The sequence below is a fragment of the Coregonus clupeaformis genome, chromosome 16, assembly GCF_020615455.1.
Source record: "Coregonus clupeaformis isolate EN_2021a chromosome 16, ASM2061545v1, whole genome shotgun sequence".
Taxonomy (NCBI): domain Eukaryota; kingdom Metazoa; phylum Chordata; class Actinopteri; order Salmoniformes; family Salmonidae; genus Coregonus; species Coregonus clupeaformis.
The window spans coordinates 35,141,653-35,160,696 of NC_059207.1; the positions used below are offsets into that span (position 1 = coordinate 35,141,653).

Sequence of the window (19,044 nt, forward strand, 5' to 3'; positions counted from 1 at the left end):
TGAAAACGTTTCAGTGCCTGTGTGGAAACTGTTCCTGAAGAAAGATTAGACACATATGCAACACATGATATATTATGAGCCACATGCTGAAGCGTACAGTTTGCCAAGGGATTGACAGCATTGTCGGTTGAGCTCAATGTGAGGGTATTGTGATTAGTTTTTTTTATGTCTCTAATTCAATTAAACAAATCCTGCATGTTTCTCTGGTTTCTGAGTTCTTGATAATCAACTCAGTTCAGAATCAGCAAATACCTGATATCTTGTGCAGATGTAATACCCAAATCCTAAGAAAGAAAGATTGTTCCCTTACCTGTCCTCTGTAAGCTGCATCAAAATCCTTCCCTCAGTGGAGAACACAATGAAGGACATGCGCAGCTGTGGACTGGAGAGAAATGAGCAATACCCAGACCATTTAAATTAACGTTATCTCTGTTGTCAGTACACTAACAATCATAACAAGCAATGAAATACATCATACACACACCATGTGTGGTTAATGGTTTATTTTCATTACATGGTCTTTAAACAATGTGGGACAAACTATTCTCACCTTATGAACTTGTGAGCCAGATGTTCCACAAAGTGATAGATTTCAACCCAGTGGTGCTGCACACTCCCAGATCTACAAAAAGAGATGAAATGTTGATGAGGAGTTTTGCATAACAGAGTCTGGAGGAAGTTGAGAGGTTAAGGTATCTGATTGTGAAAGGGAGTCAGGGGAGTCGAATTGTACTTTATCTGTAGAAAGGCAGCATCTGCCATTAAAAATGTTCACTATTATGTGGATCCTTCTCCACAGTCAAATAGTGTTTGACACAAAGGCTTGAATGTGCATAAAATATGTACACCAAACCTTTACACTAATCAACTAACAGAAAATAGATATCTACTCAACTTTGTGCTACTTCTTTTGCACATCATGCTGTAACCCCACCTACTGTACACATTTCATCCTATCTAACCATTACAGTTTGTGATTATATGTTTATCTAGGCTGCATGCAGTCTTTCCCTGCCTGTGTGTAATTGCTATACAGATCCTCAAGCTGTCTGGCTCCACTTCTGTAGCAACACTCCGGCCTGTATGCTCTTCCTCCCCGAAAATGACGGCATTGCTTCAGAAGCACCCATTCCATTAGAACACGCAACTTTGGTTGAAGAGCAACAATGTAGTGTATAACACTGATTGATTTATTAGATAGTTGCCATCTTTGGACTGCCCCAATGATCTCACGCTGATGCGGAGCAGTGACATCATTCTTCTCAGATTACTGTCAATGTCTTTATAATGCAGCCCCAGTAATGATCTTAGTGTTATTGGAGTCAGGTAAATGATCAGTCATAATACCTACATGTCAATGTCTTTATAATGCAGCCACAGTAATGATCTTATTAGAGTTAGGTACATGATCAATCATGATGTGTTATTGGAGTCAGGGAAATGATCAGTCATGATGTGTTATTGGAGTCAGGTAAATGATCAGTCATGATGTGTTATTGGAGTCAGGTAAATGATCAGTCATGATGTGTTATTGGAGTCAGGTAAATGATCAGTCATTATGCCTACATGCCTGAGTGGTTGTGTATTTTAAATTAGGCCAGTCTGACGGGGCTGTAGTAATGTACCGTTACTCTACATCACTACGTATGCATGGCAGACTAAAAGATGCATACTGTTTATTTTCATGTCATTACAGTACATGGCTTTTTCCCGATTCATTACATAATTGTGTAGTTTAAATCTCCTTGTCCTTATTTGATGATTGTTTATGTTTGTTAAGGGTTACATGTCACTTTGGGGGGGATTGTATTTCATTACTTTAACAGAAAGTTTCCTAAAAGTTAAAATATGGTTGCATTTCATTTCAATTTTGGTAATGTTCTAGGAACGTTCTCCAACTGGTTTGACATTGAAAAACAACGGTCTGTGGGAATTTCAGTACTTCAGCATAACGTTTCTTACAGGTTTCCTCATGGTTCTATTTAAAGTCATGTTCTCAAATTGTTCCAAGAACGTTAAGAAAACTTTAGTAACGTTCAGAGTATGTTATTTAAAAATGCTTTTTAAAAACATATACATTCCATTCTCAGCATTATCAAAACTCTCTCTATCCTCTATTTTGTTAAGTGTGTTCAGGTTTGTTGGCCTCGCCCATTAATTGGCCACACCTGAACTTAATCAGTGCTTGTTTCCTTTGAAACGGGGTATGTTTGAATAGACTAAAATGAACAGCTTTTTATGCGTAAATATGCCGTGCTAACTCCATCCTGTTGGCATGGTGGACTATTCCATGGATAGAGAAAATACGATTATTGGTTTGAATCTCAATGATGCCGTGTCACAATAAAAAAGAAATGTTTTATTTTTATTTTATTTTATTTCACCTTTATTTAACCAGGTAAGCCAGTTGAGAACAAGTTCTCATTTACAACTGCGACCTGGCCAAGATAAAGCAAAGCAGTGCGATAAAAACAACAACAACACAGAGTTACATATGGGATAAACAAAACGTACAGTCAAAAACACAATAGAAAATCTATATACAGTGTGTGCAAATGTAGTAAGTTATGGAGGTGTCACACCCTGGCTCTGGGACTCTATATGTTGAGCCAGGGTGTGTTCATTCTATGTGTTCTGTTTCTATGTTGGGTGTTCTAGGTTGTGTTTTTCTATGTTGGCCTGAGTGACTCCCAATCAGAGGCAACGAGTGTCAGCTGTTGGCTGGTTGTCTCTGATTGGGAGCCATATTTAAACTGTCTGTTTTCCTTTTGTGTTTGTGGGTTCTTGTTCCGTGTTCGGTCATTGTCACCGTGGACTTCACGAGTCGTTTATTGTTTTTGTTCGTGCTTTAATATAATAAAGTACCATGTTCATTCATCACGCTGCGCATTGGTCTACTTCTCTCCCTGACGATCGTGACAGGAGGTAGGGCAATAAATAGGCCATAGTGCAAAATAATTACAATTTAGTATTAACACTGGAGTGATAGATGTGCAGAAGATGATGTGCAAATAGAGATACTGGGGTGCAAATTAGCAAAATAAATAACAATATGGGGATGAGGTAGTTGGGTGGGCTAATTACAGATGGGCTGTGTACAGGTGCAGTGATCGGTAAGCTGCTCTGACAACTGATGCTTAAAGTTAGTGAGGGAGATAAGAGTCTCCAGCTTCAGAGATTTTTGCAGTTCGTTCCAGTCATTGGCAGCAGAGAACTGGAAGGAATGGCGGCCAAAGGAGGTGTTGGCTTTGGGGATGACCAGTGAGATATACCTGCTGGAGCGCATACTACGGGTGGGTGTTGCTATGGTGACCAATGAGCTAAGATAAGGCGAGGATTTGCCTAGCAGTGATTTATAGATGACCTGGAGCCAGTGGGTTTGGCGACAAATATGTAGTGAGGGCCAGCCAACGAGAGCGTACAGGTCACAATGGTGGGTAATATATGGGGCTTTGGTGACAAAACGTATGGTACTGTGATAGACTACATCCAATTTGCTGAGTAGAGTGTTGGAGGCTATTTTGTAAATGACATCGTCGAAGTCAAGGATCAGTAAGATAGTCAATTTTACGAGGGCATGTTTGGCAGCATGAGTGAAGGAGGCTTTGTTGCGAAATAGGAAGCCGATTCTAGATTTAACTTTGGATTGGAGATGCTTAATGTGAGTCTGGAAGGAGAGTTTACGGTCTAACCAGACACCTAGGTATTTGTAGTTGTCCACATATTCTGTCAGACCCGCCGAGAGTAGTGATTATTGTCGGGCGGGTGGGTGCAAGCAGCGTTCGTTTGAAGAGCATGCATTTAGTTTTACTAGCGTTTAAGAGCAGTTGGAGGCTACGGAAGGAGTGTTGTATGGCATTGAAGCTCGTTTGGAGGTTTGTTAACACAGTGTCCAATGAAGGGCCAGATGTTTACAAAATTGTGTCGTCTGCGTAGAGGTGGATCTGAGAGTCACCAGCAGCAAGAGCGACATCATTGATATACACAGAGAATAGAGTCGGCCCGAGAATTGAACCCTGTGGCACCCCCATAGAGACTGCCAGAGGTCCAGACAACAGGCCCTCCGATTTGACACATTGAACTCTATCTGATAAGTACTTGGTGAACCAGGCGAGGCAGTCATTTGAGAAACCAAGGATGATTAATGCATGATTCATTTCTATGTGTCCTATCTGTGCTTGGAGCTTAAAAGGGTTAACCCAAAATAAGCTAGCAGTGTTATTAAAAGTCTTATTGAAACATTCAGGGAAAGTTTTAAGAAAGTTATTTAAAAAACGTCCAAATAATCTATCATTTCTGTTCTCAGATCGTTAATTAAACCTCCCAGGGAAACTTTCAAGGAACTAGAGTAAAACGTTCTCAGAAACTCCCTGCAACTTAAAAATAAATGTTCTCAGAAAATGCAACATTTTCACTTCCGTTCCCAGAACCAATAGAATCCAAAAACGTATGTTCACACAACTTCCAAGGAACCAAATGTGCTAGCTGGGTTCTTAGCGGAGAGCAATTTCTTAAGCAATAATTTTGCTAGAGCTGTCTGGGAGTGGTCTGAGTGGTAAGGGGAAAACTGAAAACCAGCTGTTTGTCACGACTTCCTCCGAGGCTGCCTTCCCTCCTTGTTCGGGCAGGCTTCGGCGTTCGTCGGTAAAGGAGGTGCAGCGCTTTATTGGCTTTGCCAACTACTATCAGAGTTTTATCCAGGGATTTGGCAAGGTCGCATCTCCCATCACCTCTCTGTTGAAGGGTGGGCCGTCCCAGCTCCGCTGGTCTGCTGAGGCTGACAGGGCTTTCAGTAACCTGAGGGCTCTGTTCACCTCAGCCCCGGTACTGGTCCATCCCGATCCATCATTACCGTTTGTAGTGTAGGTGGATGCGTCCGAGGTAGGGATAGACACTGTCCTATCTCAACGCTCGGGCACGCCACCCAAGTGCTGCCCCTGTGCCTTCTTCTCCAAGAAGCTCAGCCCGGCAGAGCAGAACTACGACGTTGGTGATCGGGAGCTGTTAGCTGTTGTCAGAGCCCTGACCATGTGGAGGCACTGGCTCGAGGGGGCAAAACACCCTTTCCTCGTCTGGACTGACCACCATAACCTGGAGTACATCCGGGCAGCGAGGAGGCTGATCCCTCGCCAGGCCAGGTGGGCCCTGTTCTTCACCCAGTTTGATTTTACACTGTCATACATACTGGGTACAAAGAACGTGAAGGCAGATGCACTGTCACGGCTGTACGACACAGAGGAGAGGCCCATAGACAACACCCCCATACTCCCAGCCTCCTGCATTGTGGCGCCGGTAGTATGGCCGATGGACACGGACATAGAGTGGGCATTACGCACAGAGCCATCGCCACCTCAGTGCCCAGCTGGGCTGCGGTACGTGCAGTCTCTTGTCCGTGACCGTCTGATCTATTGGGCACACACGTCCCCCTCCTCTGGTCACCCAGGTATCGGCTATACAGTGCGCTGCCTGACCGGAAAGTACTGGTGGCCTACCTTGGCTAAGGACGTGAGGGTGTATGTCTCCTCCTGCTCGGTGTGCGCCCAGAGTAAGGCACCTAGGCACCTCCTAGCGGGTAAGTTACATTCCTTACCAGTTCCACAACGGTCAAGGTCCCACTTGTGTATTGACTTTCTCACCGATCTACCCCTCTCTCAGTGTAACACCACCATCCTGGTCGTTGTGGACCGCTTTTCGAAAGCCTGCCGCCTCCTTCCTCTGCCCGGCCACCCCACGGCCCTGCAGACTGCGGAGGACCTGTTTACGCATGTCTTCTGGCACTACGGGGTGCCAGAGGACATAGTGTCTGACCGGGGTCCCCAGTTTACATCCAGGGTCTGGAAGGCGTTCATGGAACGTCTGGGGGTCTCGGTCAGCCTGACCTCTGGGTTTCATCCGAGTCTAATGGGCAGTTGGAACGGGTGAATCAGGATGTGGGTAGGTTCCTGCGGTCCTACTGCCAGGACCGGCCGGGGGAGTGGTCGGTGTTCTTGCCATGGGCCGAATATGCCCAGAACTCTCTGTGCCACTCCGCCACTAACCTATCGCCATTTCAATGTGTTTTAGGTTATCAGCCGGTTCTGGCACTGTGGCATCAGAGCCAGACCAAAGCTCCTGCGGTGGATGACTGGTTTCGGCGTGCAGAGGAGACGTGGAACGCTGCTCACGTCCACCTCCAGCGCGCTGTGCGTCGCCAGAAGGCCAACATTGACCGCCACCGCAGAATAAACAAGGTTACCTATAGGTTACTACTCCCTCCAGATTACCGTATTAACCCCTCGTTCCATGTGTCTCTCCTCAGGCCGGCGGTGGCTGGTCCGCTCTGGAGTCTGAGGTGCGGGAGGTCCCTTCGCCCCCTCGATGTGGACATCGAGGGGGCCCCGGCGTACTCCGTCCATTCCATCCTGGATTTGAGGCGTCCGGTGGTGGGCCTTCAGTACCTCGTGGAGTGGGAGGGGTTGTCACGAGTTACAAAGCCAGAACCCAGAAGCAGACCAGGACAAGGTAAGTGAAACGAAGGTGAGTGTTTATTTACAAAGTCAAGAGTGATGCTGAATAATCCAGGGAACAGAGCGGGCGGCGTTGATTAGTTGTTGGGGGTGCAGTGGTTGATCCAATCATGGCTCGGCAGCCGCCGACCACCAGGCAGAGGTTGGATGAAGGTTCCGGACGAGTGACTGCAGATGGAACAAAACGGAGGTAAGTAAACAACAAACCAACAAGGTGCAAAACAACAAAACTAACGCTAGAAGCTCTAAGACTGATACTCTGGTAAACCTACTGTTCATGGCTAACGATCCGGCAGGGAATGGATGTTAGGCCAGAGCCTAAGAAGGGTGATGATCAGGACCAGGTGTGCAGATTGCTGATGGGATGCAGGTGCGGAAATCAAGAGAGCTCCCCGGAGCGTTCCAGAACCCTCGGGAAACTGGAGATCACGAGCAGAAAAACTAGTCCACAGACAGGACCCGACTCAGACTGCCGGGATCGTTACAGTACCCCCCTCCGACGAACGCCACCGGGCGGACTCCCCGGAGCGCCAGGATGGAGGCGGTAGAAGTCACGGATGAGGTCAGCATCTAGGATCTGTCGCCGCGGAATCCAACTCCTCTCTTCAGGACCATACCCCTCCCAGTCCACGAGATACTGGAAACCCCGGCCCCGCCGTCTGGAATCCATGATGCGTCGCACCGTGTAGGCAGGACCACCTCCGATCATCCGAGGAGGAGGAGGAGGAGGCGGAGGAGGCAACAGAGGACTGAGGAAAACAGGCTTGAGGCAGGAGACATGAAAGGTGGGATGGACTCTGAGCGTCCTCGGGAGTTTGAGTCGAACTGCCACCGGATTGATCACCTTCTCCACCACAAACGGACCAATGAACTTCGGTAACAACTTCCTAGACTCAGTCCGTAAAGGAAGATCCCGTGTGGCCAACCAGACCCTATCTCCGATGGTATAGGTGGGAGCGGGGATCCGGCGACGATTCGCCTGGAGCTGATACCGGTCCGAAACTCTAAGGAGTGCCTTTCTGGCCCGATGCCAGGTCCGGTGGCAACGACGAATATGGGCCTGAACAGAAGGCACTGAGAGCTCCTTCTCCTGAGAAGGGAACAAGGGAGGTTGGTAGCCATACAGGCACTGGAAGGGAGACATCCCAGTGGCAGATGTAGGGAGAGTATTGTGGGCATACTCAACCCAAGGCAACTGAGAGACCCAGGAGGTGGGGTTGGAAGAGGCCAGGCAGCATAGCGTGGATTCCATCTTCTGGTTGGCTCTCTCCGCCTGACCATTAGATTGGGGGTGAAAACCAGATGTGAGACTGACTGTAGCTCCAATGGCCAAACAGAAGGACTTCCAGACAGCAGAAGTAAACTGAGGGCCACGGTCGGAAACGATATCACTGGGCAAACCGTGGACCCTGAAAACCTCCCTAACCAGGATCTCGGACGTCTCCGAGGCAGAGGGAAGCTTGGCAATTGGCACAAAGTGGGCGAACTTGCTGAATCTGTCCACGATAGTCAGAACGACCGTGTTCCCCTCAGAAGCGGGCAACCCAGTGACAAAGTCCAGGGCCAGATGCGACCATGGTCGCCGGGGAATAGGAAGGGGGGTGAAGTAGTCCAGAGCTGGGCCGATTGGTACTCTTATTCTGCGCACACACTGGACAGGCAGCAACATAACCCCGAGTATCCTCGGCCATGGCAGGCCACCAAAAACGTCTGCGAAGAAACGCCATCGTCCGAGCCACGCCAGGGTGACAAGCCATCTTGCTGGCGTGGGACCATTTGAGGACCGCAGGACGAACCGACTCAGGCACAAACAACCGACCGGGTGGACCGTTACCGGGACCGGGCTGCGTCCGAAGGGCCGCCATCACCTCCTCCTCAATCTTCCACCTAACAGCTCCCACGACGCAGTTCCGGGGGAGAATTGTCTCGGTCTTGGACCCACTCTCCTCCGTCTTGGAGAACATCCGAGACAAGGCGTCCGCCTTGCCGTTCTTAGATCCAGGTCGGAACGTCAGGGAAAAAATTGAATCGTCCGAAAAACAACGACCACCTGGCCTGACGGGGAGTTGAGACGTCTAGCCGATTGCACGTAAGCAAGATTCTTGTGGTCAGTCCAGACAATAAACGGTTGCTCCGCCCCCTCCAACCAGTGCCGCCACTCCTCCAAGGCAAGTTTCACCGCGAGAAGCTCCCGGTTACCCACATCGTAATTCCTCTCCGCAGGCGAAAGGCGACGAGAGTAGTAGGCGCAGGGATGGAGTTTACTGTCCGTGGAGCATCGCTGCGACAGGATGGCGCCAACTCCCACATCAGACGCGTCCACTTCAACGACGAACTGACGGGCCGTGTCCGGTTGAGAGAGAATCGGTGCGTTGGTGAATCGCCTCTTCAAATCCAGAAACGCTCGATCCGCCTCCGGATTCCACTTGAAGCTCCTGATACTGGAAGTCAAGGCAGTTAACGGAGCGGCCACACGGCTGTAATCCCGGATGAATCTGCGGTAGAAATTCGCAAACCCCAAAAATCTCTGGAGCTGCAATCTCGTACCGGGCTGGGCCCATTCCAGAACCGCTCTAACCTTCTCCTGGTCCATCCTAATCTCCCCCTGGAGATGATGTACCCGAGAAAGGATGTCGTGTGGGCGTGAAACTCGCACTTCTCGGCCTTCACGAACAGGCGATTCTCCAACAATCGCTGCAGAACCTGCCGGACATGCTGGACGTGGTCGGAAGGTTCCTTCGAGAAGATCAGAATGTCATCCAGGTAAACAAACACAAAGAGACCGATCATATCTCTCAGGACGTCGTTCACCATACTCTGGAATACCGCTGGAGCATTGGTCAGTCCAAACGGCATCACCTGATACTCGAGTGACCCATCGGTGTATTGAAACCCGTCAACCACTCGTCTCCCTCTCTGATCCGGACCATGTGATACGCATTGCGTAGGTCTAGCTTGGTGAACACCGTAGCACCCTGTAAGGAGTCGAAGGCAGAACTCATCAAGGGCAGGGGATACTTGTTCTTGACCGTGATGTCATTCAACCCCCCGATAATCAATACACGGTCGAAGAGAGCCATCCTTCTTACCCACAAAGAAGAATCCTGCCCCCAGGGGTGATGACGAGGGACGAACGAGACCAGCAGCTAGGGACTCCTTGATGTAGGTCTCCAAAGCCTCACGTTCAGGGCGGGAGATACTGTATAACCTTCCCTTGGGGTAGACAGCTCCAGGGAACAGGTTGATGGCACAATCATATGGTCGGTGGGGAGGGAGTGACAGAGCCTTCTGCTTACTGAACACTTCCCCCAAATCGTGATATGTCTCGGGAACCAGGGACAAATCTGGGGGGTTTAGCCTCAATCACCTGACTGGGAACCGAATGGGGACAGGCAGTCTTGAGACAGTTAGCATGACAATCAAGGCTCCAACTCGTTACCTTGCCCGTCACCCAATCGAACGTGGGATTGTGTTCCTTCAGCCAGGGGTATCCAAGGACCAGAGGAACATGGGAAGACGGCAGAATGAAGAATGAAATCATCTCCGAATGATTCCCCGACAACAGTAGCTTAACCGGTTCAGTCCTCATCGTGATACGTGCCAGACTACTGCCGTTCAGAGTGGTCGCTTCAATGGCTTCCGGCAATTGCTCCTTGGAAAGCCCCAGCTGTTCCACCAACTCGGCATCAAGAAAGCTTCCATCGGCACCTGAATCGATAAAAGCGTTAATCGCTAAGCTCTGATTCCTGTTCACAAGGGTAGCCGGGAAACGGGGTCTGACAGAGGTATTGAGAGGTCGAAACTGGCTCGCTAAAAGTCCTCCCAACTTTAGCGAGCCGCGCAGTTTGACGACCGCCGGGAACAGGTGGCGAGGTAATGTCCCGAACCACCACAGTAGAGGCAACAGTTCGTCCTACGTCTGAGTTGGCGTTCCTCCTTGGTTAACCCGTGCCGCCCCTACTTGCATTGGTTCAGAATCGGGAGACAGGACCTCTCCACTAATCCTGTGTGGTGGACGATGATCGACGTATTCTGGTCCAATCCCGACCCGACTGGAACCTGAGAAGCTGATCGATTGGACGGACCCCATTGCTTCTCCCTCCTTCGCTCTCGGACTCGATTATCCACCCGAATAGACAAGGCTACCAAGCTGTCCAGGTCACTAGGCTCCGGATAGGAGATCAACTCATCCTTGAGCTGCTCCGACAGACCCTGGTAAAAGGCCGCTTGCAGAGACTCCTCATTCCACCCACTCTCCACAGCCAACGTCTTGAACTCGATCACGAAGTCGGCCACGCTGCGAGTTCCTTGGTGAAGCGAAAACAGGCGCCTAGCTGCGTCCCTCCCTCGGACGGAATGGTCGAAGAGCTTCCTCATCTCGGCCGTGAACCCCTGGTATGAAGCCATGCAGGGGTCTTGTCGTTCCCAAACGGCTGAAGCCCACTCCAGCGCTCGACCACGCAGCAACTCAATCACAAAGGCTATCCTAGCCTTGTCTGTGGCATAAGAGTAGGGCTGTAGATCGAACACTAACCCACACTGCATAAGGAAAGAACGGCATCCTCCCAGCTCCCCTCATATTTATCCGGCGTCGGAACCTTGGGCTCACGGAAGGACACAGCTCCAGACGCGGCAGGCGAGATGGGTGAAACCGGTAGTGGATCCTCCACCGGAAACTTGCGCTGGTTCTGGACCTCCGTCAGACCGGTAGAAAGGTTCCGAACTGCCAACGCGATCTCCTGTAGCTCCGTGCTATGATGGCCCAACATCTTCTCCTGATGGGTAATGGCATGGCGAACAGAGTCCAGGTCCGCTGGGTTCATTACTGGCCGGATCGTTCTGTCACGAGTTACAAAGCCAGAACCCAGAAGCAGACCAGGACAAGGTAAGTGAAACGAAGGTGAGTGTTTATTTACAAAGTCAAGAGTGATGCTGAATAATCCAGGGAACAGAGCGGGCGGCGTTGATTAGTTGTTGGGGGTGCAGTGGTTGATCCAATCATGGCTCGGCAGCCGCCGACCACCAGGCAGAGGTTGGATGAAGGTTCCGGACGAGTGACTGCAGATGGAACAAAACGGAGGTAAGTAAACAACAAACCAACAAGGTGCAAAACAACAAAACTAACGCTAGAAGCTCTAAGACTGATACTCTGGTAAACCTACTGTTCATGGCTAACGATCCGGCAGGGAATGGATGTTAGGCCAGAGCCTAAGAAGGGTGATGATCAGGACCAGGTGTGCAGATTGCTGATGGGATGCAGGTGCGGAAATCAAGAGAGCTCCCCGGAGCGTTCCAGAACCCTCGGGAAACTGGAGATCACGAGCAGAAAAACTAGTCCACAGACAGGACCCGACTCAGACTGCCGGGATCGTTACAGGGGTACGGTCCGGAAAAGCGGTGCTGGGTCCTGGTGAGGGATATCCTCGATCCCTCCCTGTTGCGGGATTTCCACCGTCGCCATCCGGCTCGCCCTGCTCCGCGTCCTCATGGCCGTCCCCGAGGCCGGTGTGCTGCTGGAGCTGCGCGTCAAGGGGGGGTACTGTCATGAATTCATCCGAGGCTGCCTCCCCTCCTTGTTCGGGCAGGCTTCGGCGTTCATCGTCACCGGCCTTCTAGCCACTGCCGCTCCTCATCTCATCATTCCATTTGTTTTGTCTTGTTTATTTCACACACCTGGTTCATATCCCCTCAAAAGTACCTGTATAAGTGTTCCCTCTCTCCCCTTGTCTTTGTGTGTGATTGTTTATTGTGGAGGTTAGATTAGCTTGGTGGAGCTCTTTGTATTTTGTATCGCCGGGATATTCACCCGTGTGCCTTGTCGTTTCCAGTGCGCCTGATTTACGCACTGGAGTGTTTGAGGCATTGCTGCATACTGCTGTGTTTTCTGAATACATATTTTATTCTGTGATTTACTCTCCTGCGCCTGACTCCTTCAAAATCACTCACCACACTGTTATTGGCAGAGAGGTTTGAAACTCTCTTTCTTCTTGGTCTATTAGCTAATTTACCTCCTGGTTGTCAGGGGGTGCTGAAGGTGGGTGTGGTGCAGGATTCAAGCGCAGGACGCAGAAGCTCAGTCCAAAAGACTTTAGTGAAATATTCACGTAGTAAATGAGCACAATAAGCCCGGAGGCGAAATAACGGCGCACACAGGCGTCAAACAAACGGCGCACTAACATGTGCGAAAACCTCTCCAAAACACTGGAGGGAAGTACGTAGCTCCAACACCAAAACAGAAGAGCAATCACACACAAACACAGACACACACAACGAGAACTAAATAGGACACTAACGAGGACTAACTAGACACAGGTGTACAACATCAAGACAAAACCAAACGAACATGAAACATAGATCGGTGGCAGCTAGTACTCCGGGGGACGACGACCGCCGAAGCCTGCCCGAACCAGGAGGAGGAGCAGCCTCGGCCGAAACCGTGACAGTACCCCCCCTTGACGCGCGGCTCCAGCCGTGCGCCGACCCGGCCTCGGGGACGACCAGGAGGACGCGGAGCAGGGCGCGCGGGATGGTCCCGGTGGAACTCCGACAGGAGAGATGGGTCTAGGATGTCCCTCCGCGGCACCCAGCACCGCTCCTCCGGGCCGTACCCCTCCCACTCCACGAGATACTGGAGACCCCCCATCCGGCGTCTTGAGTCCAAGATGGACCGAACGGTGTACGCCGGAGCCTCCTCGCTGTCCAGTGGGGGCGGAGGAGTCTCTCCTATCTCACCTTCCTGGAGTGGACCAGCTACCACTGGCCTGAGAAGAGACACATGGAACGAGGGGTTAATATTCTTATATTCAACAGGTAGATGTAACCTATAAACACACCTCGTTCAATCTTCTCAGGACTTTAAAAGGCCCCACAAACCGCCGACCCAGCTTCCGGCAGGGCAGGCGGAGGGGTAGGTTTCTGGTAGAGAGCCAGACTCGATCTCCGGGTGCGTACACCGGCCCCTCACTGCGGTGGAGATCGGCGCTCGCCTTGTGACGACGGATGGCCCGCTGCAGGTGGACGTGGGCAGCGTTCCACGTCTCCTCCGAGCGCCTCATCCAATCATCCACCGCAGGGGCCTCGATCTGGCTCTGCTGCCAAGGTGCCAGAACCGGCTGGTAACCTAACACACATTGGAAGGGGGGTTAGGTTGGTAGAGGAGTGGCGGAGAGAGTTCTGGGCCATCTCGGCCCAGGGAATGTACCGAGCCCACTCCTCAGGCCGGTCCTGGCAATACGACCTCAGAAACCTACCCACATCCTGGTTGACACGTTCTACCTGCCCGTTACTCTCCGGGTGGTACCCTGAGGTAAGGCTAACCGAGACCCCCAAACGCTCCATGAACGCTCTCCATACTCGGGAGGTAAACTGGGGGCCTCGATCAGACACTATATCCTCGGGTACCCCGTAATACCGGAAGACGTGGGTAAATAGGGCCTCTGCGGTTTGTAGGGCAGTAGGCAGACCCGACATAGGGAGAAGACGACAGGCCTTAGAGAACTGGTCCACAACGACCAGGATGGTGGTATTCCCCTGAGAGAGGGGAAGGTCTGTCACAAAATCCACCGAGAGGTGGGACCATGGTCGTTGTGGAACGGGCAGGGGTTGTAACTTACCCCTGGGCAGGTGTCTGGGCGCCTTACACTGGGCGCACACCGAGCAGGAGGAGACATAAACCCTCACATCCCTGGCTAACGTGGGCCACCAGTATTTAGTGCTAAGACAATGCACTGTCCGGCCAATACCCGGATGTCCAGAGGAGGGTGACGTGTGAGCCTAGTAAATGAGTCGATCCCGAATCTCGAGCGGAACATACTTCCGACCCTCAGGACACTGTGGAGGGCTGGGGTCGGTACGCAACGCTCGCTTGATTTCGGCATCGACCTCCCACACCACCGGTGCCACAAGACAAGACTCCGGTAGTATGGGAGTAGGCTCAACGGACCTCTCCTCTGTGTCATACCGCCGGGACAGTGCATCTGCCTTACCATTCTGGGACCCAGGGATGTACGTGATTTTAAATACGAACCTGGTGAGAAACATACTCCATCGAGCCTGGCGAGGGTTCAGTCTCCTCGCTGCCCGGATGTACTCCAGGTTCCGATGGTCAGTCAAAATGAGGAAAGGGTGTTGAGCCCCCTCAAGCCAATACCTCCACACCTTAAGGGCCTGAACTACAGCTAACAGCTCCCTGTCCCCGACGTCATAATTACGCTCCGCCGGGCTGAGCTTTTTTGAGTAAAAAGCACAGGGGCGGAGTTTAGGTGGCGTGCCGGACCGTTGAGAGAGAACGGCCCCTATACCAGCCTCAGACGCGTCCACCTCAACCTGAAAGGGTAATGCGGGATCCGGATGCGCCAGCACCGGAGCCGACGTAAACAGGTCCTTCAGTCTCCTAAAGGCCCTGTCCGCATCAGCTGATCACTGCAGGCGCACCGGACCCCCTTTCAGAAGGGACGTGATGGGAGCTGCCACCTGTCCAAAACCCCGGATAAACCTCCGGTAGTAATTCGCAAAGCCCAATAACTGCTGCACCTCTTTGACAGTGGTTGGGGTTTGCCAATTACGCACAGCGGACACACGATCCACCTCCATTCTCACCCCTGACGCGGACAACCGATAACCCAAAAAGGAGACCGACTCCTGGAAAAACAGACATTTCTCTGCCTTGACATATAGGTCGTGCTCCAACAGCCTCCTCAATACACGACGCACCAGGGTTATATGCTCGGCTCGGGTAGACGAGTACACCAGAATGTCATCAATGTACACGACCACCCCTTGCCCCTGCATATCCCGGAAAATGTCATCTACGAAGGATTGGAAGACTGATGGAGCATTCATCAACCCATATGGCATGACGAGATACTCGAAATGACCTGACGTGGTACTAAACGCTGTTTTCCATTTGTCGCCCTCCCTAATGCGCACCAAGTTATACGCGCTCCTGAGATCCCGTTTTGTGAAAAACCGCGCTCCATGCAATGACTCCGTCATGGTCGCAATCAGAGGGAGTGGATAACTGTATTTCACAGTAATCTGATTGAGACCACGGTAATCAATGCACGGGCGCAACCCTCCATCTTTTTTCTTCACAAAAAAGAAGCTCGAGGAGGCGGGAGAAGTGGAGGGCCGAATGTATCCCTGTCTCAAAGATTCGGCTATGTAAGTCTCCATAGCTTTTCTCTCCTCTTGAGACAAAGGATACACGTGGCTCCGTGGGAGCGCTGCTCCTGCCTGGAGATCAATCGCACAATCCCCCTGTCTATGAGGAGGCAACTGTGTCGCCCTAGTTTTACTAAACACGAGAGCTAAATCCCCATATTCAGGCGGAATGTGCAGTGCGGGCACTTGGTTTGGACTTTCCACCGAAGTCGCCCCCACGGAAACACCCAGACATCGCCCCTCGCACTGAGCAGACCACCCATCGAGAGCCCTCTGTTGCCACGAAATAGCAGGGTTATGGGTGCTTAACCAGGGAATTCCCAGCACCACTGGGTACGCAGGAGAGTTGATCAGATACAGCTGTATAGTCTCTTCATGACCCCCCTGCGCACACATCCTAAGTGGTGCTGTGATCTCCCTAATCAACCCCGACCCCAACGGGTGGCTATCTAAGGCATGAACGGGAAAAGGTTTGTCAACAGGTAGGAGAGGGATCCCTAAATCTAAACAAAACTTCCGATCAACAAAATTTGATCGGAAGCTGCGCCTGAATCTACTAGCGCCTTATGCTGGGAATGAGGTGCAACCTGTGGAAAACAATCAGGTATACAAAAGTGCGCAACAGAGAGCTCTGGGTAAGTGGGGCGTCTACTCACCTGGGAGGGCTCCCCAGTGCGTGGCCTGTTGTCTTCTCCCCCGGAGAACCCTCCCCAGCACCTGGCCGCAGTGTGCCCTCCACGACCGCACTTGGTGCAGGAGACAGGCCCCCTCGGGCTCCTCCTCCTCCTTTCTCTAGTGCCGGCACCCCCGAGCTCCATAGGGCTCGGCTCGGAGGTGCCGGAGGGCGGAATGGACGGACCCCCCTCGGGACGTCCACGGGTGGCCAGCAGGGTGTCCAGACAGATGGACATATCGACCAACTGGTCGAAGGTGAGATTGGTATCCCTGCAGGCCAACTCACGTTGAACGTCCTCCCGTAGGCTACATCGAAAATGGTCGATGAGGGCCCGTTCACTCCACCCTGCGTCCGCCGCTAGAGTCCGGAACTCCAGCGCAAACGCCTGTGCGCTCCTCCTCCCCTGTCTCAGGTGGACTAGACGCTCCCCCGCCGCTTTGCCCTCAGGTGGATGGTTGAACACGGCCTTGAAGCGACGGGAGAACTCGGCGTAGGAGATGGTGGTGGCGTCCATCTTCCTCCACTCGGCGTTGGCCCATTCCAACGCCTTGCCCGTGAGACAGGAGATGAGGGCGGAAACGCTCTCGTGTCCCGAGGGCACCGGGTGTACAGTGGCCAGGTAGAGCTCCACCTGCAGGAGGAACCCCTGACACCCGGCAGCTGTTCCGTCATACGCCCTCGGGAGCGAGAGCCGAATCCCCCTGGGTTCCGGACCTGGGACTGGTGGACCGGCCGATGGGGTTGGCAGGGTAGGTGGAGGTGTGGGTACCCCTCTGGCCTCCCATCGGTGCAGGGTGTTGATGACGTCCTGTAGAGCGGTCCCCAGTTGTCGTATCTGGTCATCCTGGCCGCGGACATGCTCCTCGAGCGACTCAGGCGTGACTGTTGATCCTGCTGATTCCATTCAATTGGTGTGTGATTCTGTCAGGGGGTGCTGAAGGTGGGTGTGGTGCAGGAATCAAGCGCAGGACGCAGAAGCTCAGTCCAAAAGACTTTAGTGAAATATTCACGTAGTAAATGAGCACAATAAGCCCGGAGGCGAAATAACGGCGCACACAGGCGTCAAACAAACGGCGCACTAACATGTGCGAAAACCTCTCCAAAACACTGGAGGGAAGTACGTAGCTCAAACACCAAAACAGAAGAGCAATCACACACAAACACAGACACACACAACGAGAACTAAATAGGACACTAACGAGGACTAACTAGACACAGGTGTACAACATCAAGACAAAACCAAACGAACATGAAACATAGATCGGTGGCAGCTAGTACTCCGGGGACGACGACCGCCGAAGCCTGCCCGAACCAGGAGGAGGAGCAGCCTCGGCCGAAACCGTGACACTGGTGATGTCACCAGGCAGGCCAAAACTCCATCCCACCAAAACAGACTGAAATTTCAGGTGGTCTTTTCAAAGAGCTCTTACACTAAAAAGGCATTATCATCATTTTCACAATTTCACAGTACTGTATTATTCCAAACAGATAGTGTGGAAATAGATATAAAAAACATGAAAATTACATTTTTGACTGCAAATGATCATGAAGAAGAAAGTTCACAAAACGTTTCTCACCATCAAATTGCCAGACAGTAGGTTAACCAACCATCTGACTTAGATACTCTTTCTTTCTGTCTGTCTGTGTGTGTGTCATTCATTTAATTCCTGTCTTTACTCATATCCTCTTATTTCACTGCCCTATTCTCGCTCTCTCTCTTTAAGCATTTATCTTTTTCCATTGTTAACAGGATACGAGTCTCAGCACAGACAGCGCAGCCAAAAGGCTGAAACGTTGGAACATCTGGACCTAATGGAAAAAGGGTTCTGCAGACACAGAGAGGAGGAGATACAGAGAGGAGTGATGATCAGACAGAGAATGCAGAAGGACAGTTATGGTAAAAAGCGGAAGGATATCAGTTCAAACGAACAGAGGTAGAGGAGCGCAGCAGAGGAATGACTATAACAGAATTAGGGGGATGGCAAGTACAAATCCCAGCGAATAAACAGTTACACCATGCTTGGTGTCTAATATTCTTGTTGTATTCACATGTATTCCTCTGTTAGCGAAAACATTGTGCACACACACAGCAGTAGGTAGAGTATGTTAATGTTCATCATACTCTCTACGTCTGGCTATTGGATCCTACAATTCCAGATCTCTGCCTGAAGTTCCTCTTAGCGAAATGTTGTGCAACCAGAGAAATGTCTGCCTAGAGTTGGCATTCTGATTTAAGGGGAAAATTTAAAATCAATCTTCATCCATGAGTAAGATACTTTTAAAACAATTGAAGAGAGGGAAGGAAGACCCAAATGAAAGAGGAAGAAGCTGAAGCCTGAAGCCATGCCCACATTAGACAGATACTCATGTAGACAATAAGATAATGACTCTGAGGCTTGTCATTTTAAAGTATTGAAGTCCAGAAGGTAGCAACATCTATTAGAACCAGATGAGGCTCCATTTGTTTACCCAATCATTAGGTCTGTCTTTGCTCACAATAATCAGGTCCTTTTGGTGGAGGTTAAGGAAACCAATATGTAATTTGGTAATTTGGGTGAACTAACACTACTGTAGAACTACTGTAGAAGTGACAGGGAAACTCTACTTATAAATGAATTTGAGAACCTCATAGAGTAGCATAAATGAGGTATTGGATTGTAGTTGGATCAGTTAAATTCAACCTCTTTGCCCAACTGTAGT

At 50.9% G+C, this 19,044-nt stretch overlaps 1 protein-coding gene across 1 annotated transcript in view; it reads right to left on the reverse strand.

Moving 5' to 3' along the window:
- The window catches only part of LOC121584834 (anthrax toxin receptor 1-like), a 74,078-nt gene that overhangs the window by 53,359 nt on the left and 1,675 nt on the right, over positions 1-19,044 (reverse strand). Inside the window, exons 2-3 of the mRNA XM_041900979.2 lie at positions 551-622; positions 311-382 (exon numbers count right to left, since the gene is read on the reverse strand). Coding sequence (XP_041756913.2) covers positions 311-382; positions 551-622 — 144 coding nt within the window. The remainder of the gene's footprint in view (positions 1-310; positions 383-550; positions 623-19,044) is intronic.